Here is a 12,514-nt window from a genome sequence, read left to right as displayed (position 1 = left end):
GACCTTTCTGACTTAAGATGAAGTGTTTTGTAGTTTGGGGTGAAAATAATTTCTCATTTTTGCATTGGAGAAAAGAATTCCAGCTGTAGTCTAGGGACGAGCAGGATATCTTTCAGTGTTCGTCTGGAATCAGGTTAAGACCAGCTGTTGAGGACCAGGGCTTAGCTGTGTAGACGGATCACAGCTGTGTTTACAGTTTTAAACTTTGTGATAAAGTGGTTCCTGTATGGCTCCACTCCAGGAAGTTTGTGGTGTATGAAGTACTACGTGAAGATGAGTTTTCCCCGCTGAAGAACGCGGACAGTCAGAACGGGAAGGACAATCCTACCACCGCGCGACACGCCCTGCTGTCCCTTCATCACTGCTGGGTCCTCAACGCGGGGGGCCACTTCATAGACGAAAACGGCTCTCGCCTCCCAGCCATTCCTCGGTAAGTCAGTGTCTGATCTCGTGTGTGTGGACGCTTCCTGGACTTTGTCTCCTCGGGCCTTTCTCCTCTCCCTCTGACTGTTCCTAGATGTTTTTTCAAAAAGCATAGTATTGACGTGGGCAGTTCCCAGCGTATGGTGGCTTTTGCCCGTTACAAAGAGAGTGATAGCTTTTCTTCCCTTTAAAGAGGAATCACTTCTGAATCTCTCGTTTTGGATACGCGTTCACCACGTCCGTGTATGACTCTTGCTGAAGGGCGGTCAGGAGGGAATCCTGTTGGCATGCCATATGGGTAAAGCCCGCCGGGGGCACACTGCACCGCAGAGTGAGAGCACTGGTTGTTGCCACTCACGTGCCCGTGGCCTCACTACTTGTGCCATCTGTGAGACTCCCCACCTGCCACTTCCCGCCAGAGACCCGCCACCCACATGCGACCTATGAGATGTCGGCCCGCTGCCCCTCCGACCGCGGCTCCTTCACGGTCACTGGGGGAGGTGCCGGGAAAGGAAGGGGGTGGCACTGGCATTCACTGATACTCAAACTTGAGAAATGTTTTGGGATTTAAAAGTTAGAAAAAAGAAGGCACTTTTAGCTATTTAAGTGTAAGAGAAAGCACTTTTAAGCTAACTCTTGAATTTTATGATCAAACCCTCACTGGCACCTAGAATTACCCCCTTCAAACTCATTTGATATTTGTGCACTTACGTACAAAACAGGCTGCCGTGTAATTTATGTTCGTAACGGATAAAATGGCCGGCTGCATGCTCAAAAGCGCTAGAATGCCTTGGGGAACATTAGAACATCCGCCAGCTGACTGGTCCGTGAGCGTGCTTTTACCAGCAGGGCCGGGGCTGGGCTGTGTCGCAGCCTGGAGCCACGTTCAGGCTCTGTCTCGTCAACAGGTTTGCTCTGTGGCCCGTCAGTTGTCCTTCATGCTTCGTCGCTGGCCGTTGAGTTTTTTTTTTTACCCCTTCCAATTTCTTTTGCCAAGTTTATAATTTACCATACATCGACATGCCTTTCAGTCAAGTATATTTTGCATTTCCACTTCATTGTTATTGTTTGGTTTGTTTTCCATTCCCATTAATGCTTATTTATTCCTACATAGCAGTGCTACAAATGGGAAGTCAGAGACCATCACAACTGATGTCAATCTCAAGTAAATATCCCAGCCTGCCCGCAGTGCATGGTGACGGGGCTGTGCTTCCCTCCATACTAACTGGCGTTTGTAGCTTTAGTGCTCTGCCCTTTGGTGGTCCGGGGCGGGTGGACGGTTGAAGCTTTGGTGGGGGTGTCCTGCGCTTACTTGGTGGCCGGGATCTGTCGGGATGACACTAACTCAGAGTCTCCGTGCATGCTGGCAGTGGGGAGCATGCTCTACTAGAGAATCTGACGTGGACGTTTGAGTCTGTAGTGACAGATCCACTAGTGATGGGTAAGGCCTTGGGCAAGTTCCAGGCCGGGAGAGCGAGTGGAGACCCCAGCATCAGCTAGATAAGAAGAGCATTCTGAAGAGGTGTCTCACTGAATTGGAGATGTGCTCTCAGTATAAAGCTAGCGGCCTCCGATGTGTCTGATGGCTCTTAACATAGAGAAAACTGTTCTTTTAGTGTTTTCTCATACTAACAGCTCCCTTCCGTGTGTTAATTTTGTGTGTTAATTTTAGTCAGTTCTTATCCTGCGCCCAAAGAAAGAAGCTTTTTGTCTGAATGGCAGATAATTTGCAGCTAGAAGTAACACAAATCCTGTCTCATCGGGGTATTGATGGCGTTTGCAAAAGCCCTTATCCTTATAGCTAAAGAGGCAGTCTGGTGTTCTTGCTACGTCTGAAAAGTTATTTAGTTAGAAGTTTTAAGCGTCGAAGATACTTTGGGAAACGTACAGGGCGGAGGATCTGGAGATGAGAGTTCTCTCAGAAGTAGCCACGGATGGGGGGGATGCCTGGGTGGCTCAGTCGGTTGAGCGTCTGGCTTCGGCTCAGGTCATGATCTCACAGTCCGTGAGTTCGAGCCCCGCATTGGGCTCTGTGCTGATAGCTCGGAGTCTGCTCAGATTCTGTGTCTTCCTCTCTCTGACCCTCCCCCGTTCATGCTCTGTTTCTCTCTGTCTCAAAAATAAACAAACATTAAAAAAATTTTTTTAGAAAAGAAGTAGCCACAGGGATGTGATATCTTTTTCGTCCTTGTGATTGTTTTTCCTTTTTTTTTCTGCCTGTGTCACTCACCTTTTCCCTATGGAGATGGGTCCCTGTCGGTGTCGGTGTCTCCTTGCCCGTAGACGAGGAAGTGGGATCACAGCTCTGGCTAGTTTCTTATAGGAACCAAAGGTGACTGTTGCCCTTCATGCCTTTGGGAACCAAGATGCAGAACACTGTGTTATTTTCTGCCCCATCCATCATTTTTAAAATACGGAAGCAAGGTGCTTTTATTTTATTCATTTATTTTATTTTATTTGTTTTAAACGTTTATTTATTTTTGAGACAGACAAGCAGGGGAGGGGCAGAGAGAGAGGGAGACACGGAATCCAAAGCAGGCTCCAGGCTCTGAGCTGTCAGCGCAGAGCCTGATGTGGGGCTCGAACTCACAAACTGTGAGATCGTGACCTGAGCCGAAGTCGCTCGCTTAACCAGCTGAACCACCCAGGCGCTGCAGGAGCAAGGCGCTTTTATAATTTAAGAAATAGATTTTTGACCCAAAATATCTTTCTCACTGAGCCACAGCCTTTTTTTTTTTTTTTAATGTATATTTTTTGAGGGAGCAAGAAAGAGCACACACACACAAGAGGGGCAGAGAGTGAGGGAGACAGAGGCGTTGAAGCAGGCTCTGTGCGGAGAGTGGAGAGCCCGACATGGGCCTTGAACTCATGAGCTGAGTTCATGACCTGAGAGATCATGACCTGTCCCAAAGTTAGAGGCTGAACCGATTGAGCCACCCAGGCACCCTGAGCCACAGCTTTTAACCTCAAAAAGTGAAATAGTTTCTTAATGACAGAGCTGAAATCAGCAGCCAGCTACCTCCGTTGAGATACAAAATGTTTTAAACACTAGTTGTTGTTTGGGTTCTCTTATATAGTACGTGTCTCCCCAATGATGTCCTTTTAGCCATTTGTAGAATAATTAAACTGAAATCAAAGTTGAGCCCCCAGTGAGATTGCGGACTTAGAAATAAAATTGTTCCTGCTGAAATTCTTCTCTCTAAAGGGTGTCCTCAAGTGAGTAGAAAAAGATTACTTGTAAGTGAGAGGTGACAAGGAGGTATTTTGTATAAAGGAAACAGCTGGGAGATACTCTGAAAGAATGGAAACAAGGTGCTGAGTTTTGACCAGGTGACATTAGTTCTAGTTTTCATCTTAATCCCTATGGAGCAGTTAGTTACCAAAAGTACTCTTGGCCAAAGACTTGGGGAACAGTACTGTCACTGGTTTTAAGTTGCTGATCTCCTGCGATTTTGCATTTGGTGATGGGAGCTTCTGTCTTTCCTCCTTCTGGGCATCCAGCTTTATTCAAAGTGGCTTTCTTTTCTTTGTGGTACGTGAAGAGAAGTTACATTTAGGTCAGCTATGTGTTCCTCGGGTCCAAAACCACCTTCTGATCGTGGCAGACGTCAAATTCCTCACGGGTTCTGGTGGGACGGGGCTGTTGTGTGCCTCTCATCGGTGAGACGGGTCCTTGTTTTTCCCATATGGTTTAATATGACTCCGAGCTGCCCCAGAGGGTCGGGACCAGATTTCTTGAGCTCTTTTGATAGAATCTGACACAGATCTGGATAGATGTGTGCCCCATTTTTTAAATTCGTCTTTTCTCCAAATTAGTCTGTCAGCCGTCTACCTCCGTACTTCATTTATTCGTTCAGCCAGCAAACCTTTGTAGGCCTGCTCACAGACCTTCATTCCTGCAGTAGTTTTCACAAGAGAAAAGAGTCCTTTCTTAAGCCTACTGGGAGGTCAAGATGCATAAGAGTTAAGTAACATCATCAGGCAGTGTGTGTTAATGTGTTAAATGTATGACATAAGTAATTATTATTATTTAGGAGGCAGTGACTTAGCAGATGTCTCTCATATATATATATATATATATATATATATATTTTGGTATAAATAAATGAGAGCAATCACTACGAGATGCAGTGGTCAAGGGAAGGTTGGGGCTTGTGCTGAATCTTGGAGGATGGGTATAATTTGGATAGTCCAGATTTTTATTTGACATGGTTGAGAATGACTTGGAATAATCCAAAGTGTGTGCAGCTGGCTGGTTTGAGTGAAAAGCAGCAGGGCAAGCTGGAGAAGGATCTAGAACACCTTGAACTCAAGCTACATGGTTCTGTTTCTTTATTTTTAATATTTATTTGTTTTTGAGAGGTCACAAGTAGGGAAGGGGCAGGGGGTGGGGGGACAGAGGATTCCAAGCAGGCTCTGTGCCGACAGGCTGACAGCAGTGAGCCCAAGGTGGGGCCCAAAGTCACGGACTGTGAGATCATGACCTGAGCTGAAGGTGGATGTCTGCTCAACTGACTGAGCCACCCAGGTGCCCCCACATGGTTCTGTGTAGAAAAGGAAGCTTGGGCATCGCCCTGTGATTTTGACTCCGCCAAAGCTTCGGATACATATTTGGTAAAACAAAGGAAAGCTGCCGTTTGAGGTTGTGAAAGACTAGTTTTTGTGTGCTCTCAGTCCTACCGGTGGAAAAACCTAGAGAGAGGTCTCATGCCTTTAAGCATATTAAAAACACTGCTTATTGACTTTTACATTAAAAGCTTTAGAAACTTTTAGAAACTCAGGATCGAGTAGCTATATATGTTAGAATGTGACCTAGGGGAAGCAAATGGTGACTTTGGCCTTGTCTTTGCTTGGGTTGCATTCTGCCTTAGCTCTTGGAAAAGAGACTTTGGTGAAAGTAGCAGAGAGGCACTTTGAAACATCAGATGAATCAGCTCAGCTAATCCAGGTGGTTTGGATTGCACGGAAAATGTAAACCGGGAAATAACTGACCTTTAGAACAGCGCTGTCCAGTAGAACTTTCTGTAGTGAAGGAAATGTTCTATGTCTGTGCCATCTGATTGGGCAGTCATTAGCCATTCACAGCTACTGAGCACTTGAAATGTGGGTTTTGTGACCAAGGAACTGAATTTTAGAATTTTAGTTAATTTCAAAAATTTAAATTTAAGGAACTGCATGTGGCAGGTGGCCAATGTCTGTTGGACAGTACAGCTTTAGAATGTTTGTCCATATTAGTACTTACTTGAGAGTACTTCACTCTCAAGGTCGTGGTCAGGATTAAGGTGAAATATGAAGGGTTCAGAGTACTTAGCGGGCCTGGACCGTAGTATATATTCTATAGCATAGAGTCCATAAATAGTCCCTTCTTTATGACATTCAGACTTAACCATGGTAAAAGATGAGACGTGCGTTAGAGGGATACGTGTAACGATACAGGTGAAGTGCTTTGAAGATCTGCTGGTAATTACTGGCCTTCGCCCCCCATAGCGTCTTCTGGACCATGACAAGTTCACGTTACCTTAATCCTCAGGGAATCTGGTGGCCATCAGGATAGCGGCTGTTCTGTTTGCTTAACTGGGAGAGTTCGGTTATCTGCAAGCTTCTCAGAGGGAAGGGGTGGTCTGTACTTTCACTCTAGCAGTAACATGAGAAGCAAAACCTTCAACATGTCTGCTTTTTTTTCTTAGCTTGAAGGATGCCAATGATGTACCAATTCAGTGTGAAATCTCTCCTCTTATCTCCTATGCTGGAGAAGTAAGTCTGATTTTCCTTTTCTTCTTATTCTTTGAAAAGTAGGATTCTGATACTGTTTTTATTTATTTATTTTTAACTAAAAATGTTTATTGTTGAGAACGAGAGCATGTGCGCGAGTCGGGGAGGTGCAGAGAGAGAGGGGGACAGAGGATCTGAAGGGGGGCTCAAACTCAAGAACCGCGAGATCATGACCTGACTTGAAGTCGGATGCTTAACCAGCTGAGCCGCCCAGGCGTCCCTGATTCTGATACTATTTTATGTTTAAGTGTTCTGCCCTGCTCATCCTGGGAATGAGAAAAGAGGTTGCATTTGTTCCAAATTCTTCTCTTTGAGAATTCGTGTTATGGCTTTGCGTCTGTCCCACAATGGGGTTAGTTGCCACACACAGAATGTTTAATAGTTAGTCTGTTTCATTTACACATTGAAATGCGGTGGTCTTTGAAAACAGTTGGCTTTTTTTTAAGATAACTTATCAGCTCTTTTGTTTTTTAATTGAAATATAGCTGCCACCCAGTGTGGCACTGTTTTCAGGTGCACAGCTTGTGAGTCAGCAGGTCTGTACCTTCTGCTGTGCTCACAGGTGTAGCTGCCGTCTGTCACCATAGGGCACTACCGCCGTGCCCTTGGCTGTGCTCCCTCTGCTGGACCTTTCATCCCATGACCTACTTCTTCCATAGCTGGAAGCCTCCACCTGCCACTCCCCTTCACCCATTTTGCTCCCCTCCCCCCAGCCCCCTCCCCTCTGGCCATTGTCAGATTGTTCTCTGGATTTGGGGGCTATCTGGCTTTTTAAAATGCAGTGCACTTTTTTCTCCCAAAGGGTGGTTTTGTTCGTATACTTGGTACTCTCACTTTCAGGACTGGGGGATTTAGGGGTTCCTACTCTTCCAATATGTGATATTTTTCCTGGAGACCCTTGTCAGATTGCTTAGCTCCAGCATCAGAGACAGCCACATTGCTGAGAAAGTTGACTCTGTTGGTTGATGATGATAGGAAGAATGATTAACACCTTACTTATTTCAAGAATTATAATCAGAGGAATTTTCCTTTCATTGTTATTTGTTTTATGCTTCTGTAAATCAGTCAGTAAGCTCAGTTTAAAAAGTATACTAGGTAGATTTTTACCGGCTTTTAAATTCTGCATCTCAACCCCGCTTTTTGGCATCCATGCTTTAAATCTTTGGTATAGTCACGGCGTCCTGCATCGTATGACTAGCGCCTGCCGGTTTTCTGTGTTTCATTCCAACCCTTCTTTCAGGGAATAGAAAGTTACGTGGCAGATAAAGAATTCCACGCGCCTTTAATCATTGATGAGAACGGAGTCCATGAGCTGGTGAAGAACGGCCTGTGAACTGGAGACTAAGTTCCACCACAGTAAGAATAGCTTTTACTTTCGAGAGAGCAACTGTGAACCTCAGGGCCTCTCCTGGAATACTCGCCCGTGAATATCCACGGGGTTTCCTTTCGCTTGTTGAACTCTTACAACTCCCGCGTGTTCCCCAGGATCCAGATGACTGAACTCCAGAAAGCATTTTTACGATTCTCAACTCACTGAAGGTCTTACTTCTATTTTTCAATTGTAGACTTTGTCTTCCGAGCCAAGGAAGACGTTGGCCAACCAGGAAATCTCCTACAGCTGGGGCATAGTCAGGGTGTTCAACATCACTGTACTTGGAGCTGGAAACATTTGTTTTTGACGTTGTACATAGTAATAATATGGCCTCGTATGTGTCAGAAGCTTTCTACGGTACTAAAAGTGTGTTTTATTTTATCAGAAATTAAATTTTTTTAAGAAAATAATTGGACAGTCAAATAAACTTTTCTTCCTGTCTCTGGAGTGGCATTTGTACCTTGAGGAAATTATTCTGCTAGAAAAACATGAAACTTGGGAGAAACTTGGCCATAATGCAGAAAACCAAATTGGCAATTCCAGGAAATTGCAGCCTCGTGGTTTTTATTTATTTATTTATTTATTTATTTATTTATTTATTTATTTTTGAGTTTATTGATTTTGAGAGCAAGCGAGCAAGGGAGGGGCAGAGAGAAGGGGAGAGAGAGGATTCCAAGCAGGCTCCGGTGTGTCAGCATAGAGCCTGACACGGGGCTCAGACTCAACGAGCCCATGAGATCGTGACCCGAGTGGAAAATCAAGAGTCCGACACTTACGACTGAGCCGCCCAGGTATCCCCGCAGCAGCAGTTTTTAGATGAACGTTTGTCTTTGGACTTCATCCTCCTGTCACTTTATAACGACTCTGAACCGGAGACGATTTGCTGCTTGGGAAGGCCTTCGGCAGTGTCACCACTGGGAGGGCGGGAGGGTGACACCGGCGAGGAGTGAGCGAGAGGGACCAGGGATGCCGCCAGACTCGCAGCGCACAGGGCGGCCTCCTGCACCCAAGGGTGATCTGGCCCACGATGTCAGTACTGTGAAGGCAGGGAAACCTTGTTTCACGTCATTGGTTTGTTCTCTTTTACCCACATATTTGGTAGCTCTCAGGAATTCAGAAGAACACGGTTCTGGTGTTTCCCCAGACGAGTTAATCACTAGCATGCAGGTTTTTTTTTTTTTTCTTTCCATCTAGAGGATGAGCAAACAGAGGTGGGTCCTTAAGATATGGGGCATAGTACTGTGGCCCTTAGGAAGGGTTCTCAGGGCACCTGGGTGGCTCAGTCGGTTAAGTGTCTGACTTTGGCTCAGGTCACCATCTCACAGTTCATGGGTTTGAGCCCCGTGTTGGGCTCTGTGCCGGCAGCGTGGAGCCTGCTTCTGATTCTCTGTCTCCCTCTCTCTCTGCCCCTTCCCCCCACCTCGCTCTCTCTCTCACTCTGTTTCTCAAAAATAAACATTAAAAAAAAAAGGAAGTGTTCTCTAGGTCTAAGATGGAGTTTGCATGAAAATATTGAGCTCTGTAAATGCATTTTATAGAGCATTTAAGTCTTGACCAAAGCATAAAATTTAACATTTGGATAAATGAAAAATTCTAAAAATTAGGTCTAGAGAAGAAATTACTAAATTTTATCTTTTACTGACAAGTGGTCACAAGATGGAATATTATAGGTGAGGCTTTTCTCTAAAAGGAGAAATTTTAAGAATTGCTTTTTTAAAGAAAGTATGTAATACATATTTTTTTAATGTTTATTTATTTTTGAAAAAGAGACAGTGAGTAGGGAGGGGCAGAGACAGAGGGAGACAAGAATCTGAAGCAGGCTCCGGGCTCTGAGCTGTCAGCACAGAGCCCGACGCGGGGCTCGAACTCACAAACTGTGAGATCGTGACCCGAGCCGAAGTCGGACGCCTAACCGACTGAGCCAGCCCAGGTGCCCTATAAAGTATGTAATATTTATATCTATCTCAATTTATTTTTTGCGCTAAGGTCTAGATAGTGTGTCCAGCGTATTTTCTCTTTGCTTTCAGTAACAGCCCAGTTTTGCTATCGTTACCCATTCCGTTTCTCAGATTTGTGAGGTTTGAGTTCTCCGTCAGAGCGAGCTCCGAGTGGATTGTGAGGACAGAACCGCTCAGTGTTAGCTCCTGAATGGCACGCTTCGTTTCCTTTTTCCTGGACCTTCATCTGCGGTTTCCTCTCTCCCCATCTTTAGGCTCCTGTGGCTAATTTCAGGAAGGGGACGATGGGCAGGATGGGGGCAGTGGCGTTCCTGGAGAGGAGCGGCGGCTGAGGGACACTGGGTGCAGTGAGAGCAAAGGGTCTGGGAGCCACTGAGCCGTGACGTTACGAGGTGGCTGCGTTATACACCTTCCCAAGTCCTTGGTAAATAATTGTTCTAATTCAGAAAATACAGAATTGGGTAAAATGGTTATGAAAACATGAACTAGACTCATTTGGCAACAGTGTGGCAGAATTTACATGAGAGTTAATCACTTTGAGTGTCATCGAGATCACCCTTGCACGTATGTTAACAACTTTACTGATAGTCACAAATGAACATATAAGCCAAATAGGCCGTGTTATTTGAATATTTGATTTTTGTTCCTCAATTTCCCTCTTGCTTCTTGAAATTGATGCAGTTTTGGTACCTAAAAAGGAATTACTAGGGATATCTACAGAAAGATGAACAAAAATAATTTTATGTTCAATCTAGCCCTTCTTTTCCCCAGTTTGAATTGTTATTGGTAACAACGTGGGTTCATTGCTAACCGCAGCTTGCTATCTGCAGTGTTTCCTCTTGGTGATTCATCACGGCACAGTCAGATCTCAGTTATCTAGGTAAGACGAGGCGAGGACAAACACATGATCCAAGAGAGTGACTAAAACACAAGCCATTCAGTTGACCTGGAAGTGTGGTTTCCTACTAGACGAGACTGATGCTTTTGCAGTTCAGAGAGCCCTCCGGAGAGCCCCAGTTTGGGAAAGGCATGCTGGGAAGTGATGGAGTGAGTCAGCCAATGAAGGCTGAGTGCCTGTCACATGCCCAGCACTCCCTGGGATAAAAGCACAGAGCCCTCTCCTTACACGGCTTGCGTTCTGGTTCAGGGGATACAAGTAACCCCCTTAGATAACGCAAGGATGATTTAGTACTAAAATGCAAGGGAGCAAGGTCAGTGGGAGGTGAACAAGGGTCATTGTTATGGACTGGAGTTTGGTACGGCAGAACTTCTCCGCGACAAACCCTGTTATCTTGAGAGAGGGGATGTTAAGGTCAGAAGTTTCTGTTCCAACAAGAAGACATACCTTAATAGTTCTACCATGTCTTATGAAAAACCAGTGAGGTTTTTACTCATCAGAACCATGTTTCGCTCATAGTAAGCTCTCAAATAATTTGGCCCTGATTCTATTGGATTTAGTTGCCTTAAAATCAAACGTGTATTGTGATTCAGATATGGATTATTAGTGGGAGTTGGTGATTGTGGGGAGGAGGGGTTACTTAGCCGCATCCAGTTGCCAGGTGCTGTCCAAGTTGTAGGGTTAATGAGCAGACCTGTAACGGTGATTTTTCCAAGTGTGGTCCCCTGACCGGGTACATCAGTGTCACCTGGAAACTTGTTAGAAACACACATTCTCAGAATCACTCCATTATGCATTCGTGGGTGGGGCCTAGAAACTTCTATTCTGACACACCCTCCAGGTGATTCCGATGTATCCCAAAGTTGGGGAACCATTGCTCTAAGAAGGCTAACCAAAAGGTCAGGGGCAGTACCAAAAAGAACATACCCTAGGGGAAACAGGCCCGTGTGTGTAGAGCAAGAATAGGGGAGGCCAGAAACCAAATAGATCTGGCTTAGGTGAGCTTTATTCTTTAAAAGACGGAGGGAATGGTGGCGGTGGTGGTAAGAGTAGAACACGGAGCTAGAGAGACCTGACCTGGACGCTTGTAATTGCGAAGGACAATGGTTTCTAAACCCTTTGGATTCTCTGGATTGCTTGGAGAGATTTTAAAAAACAAAACAAAAAAAAAAAAAAAACAAAAACAACTCCAGTTCTAGAGATTGTGATTCTCAGTCTGGTGGAGGGCCTGGGTACCTAATTTGTAAAAAAGCACTGGATGATTCTAGCAAGCATTTAGGAGTGAGAATCACTGACTTGCGGGTAGAGACTTAGCGAAGGGTGAGGGGAACAAGAGTCTGGATGTGTTCTGGCTTTGAAAAATCAGACAAGGGAGGCCAGAGATGAAGAACATATCATTTGAGAGGAAGAGCGCAAACAGAAGCACAAACGGGTGGGCAGGGCCAGGGAACATGCATCCTGGGGACGGTTCCACTTTGCAAACGCCTCAGATTACTAGAAAGAGCCACCCTACACTGGGCTCTTCCTAAATTTTATCCCTCTCCAATTCAGAGCGTTTCCTCCAGCTAGAGTGAGGGTAGTAGGGGAAACAAAGTTAAGGAATAATTTGGTTTAAAAATAAGAGTTTCAGGGGCGCCTCGGTGGCTCAGTCAGTTGAGCGTCTGGCTCTTGATTTTGGCCCCATTCACGATGTCACAATCGTGGGATGGCGTCCACATTGGGCTCACACTGATTGTGAAACCTGCTTGAGATTCTCTCTCCCTCTTCTCCTCTACCCCGCTCGCTCACCCTCTCTAAAATAAAAAATAAATAAAAATAGGAGTTTAGTCTGAATGAGAAATAAAAAGTAAAAATGTGGTAAGGTGATGGCATCATGGGTGGGTTTTTCCTCTGTATTTCATAAATTTTTGGATGATGCATTCTTAGTAATTTTATGATAAAAAGTTTTATCCTTTATAAAGTCTCAAAGGATGAATAAACCAAGGGTATTCACATTGACCAGTTAGGTGCTTCTGTGAGAGAACTCAGAGGTAACATTGGGTGTGATGAGGTCCACAGAGTGTAGACGTACCTTCAGATAACGGAGTGTGG

At 45.1% G+C, this 12,514-nt stretch overlaps 1 protein-coding gene across 6 annotated transcripts in view; it reads left to right on the top strand.

Moving 5' to 3' along the window:
- UAP1 (UDP-N-acetylglucosamine pyrophosphorylase 1) overlaps positions 1-10,732 on the top strand; it is a 40,643-nt gene extending 29,911 nt beyond the window's left edge. The window contains exons 8-12 of one of the 6 annotated variants that reach the window (XM_042924533.1): positions 242-430; positions 1,538-1,588; positions 6,111-6,177; positions 7,436-7,551; positions 9,780-10,732. In XM_042924533.1, the coding sequence (XP_042780467.1) occupies positions 242-430; positions 1,538-1,588; positions 6,111-6,177; positions 7,436-7,528 (400 nt within the window). In that variant the 3' untranslated portion in view covers positions 7,529-7,551; positions 9,780-10,732. Of the gene's footprint in view, positions 1-241; positions 431-1,537; positions 1,589-6,110; positions 6,178-7,435; positions 8,107-9,636; positions 9,755-9,779 lie in introns of those variants that run through there. The other 5 variants (XM_042924534.1, XM_042924532.1, XM_042924535.1 and 2 more) reach the window with 5 other exon arrangements.
- Positions 10,733-12,514: the final 1,782 nt, after the last annotated feature.

The sequence above is a fragment of the Panthera leo genome, chromosome F3 (genome assembly GCF_018350215.1).
Source record: "Panthera leo isolate Ple1 chromosome F3, P.leo_Ple1_pat1.1, whole genome shotgun sequence".
In the NCBI taxonomy this organism is placed as follows: Eukaryota; Metazoa; Chordata; class Mammalia; order Carnivora; family Felidae; genus Panthera; species Panthera leo.
This window is presented reverse-complemented; position numbering and strand designations above follow the sequence as displayed.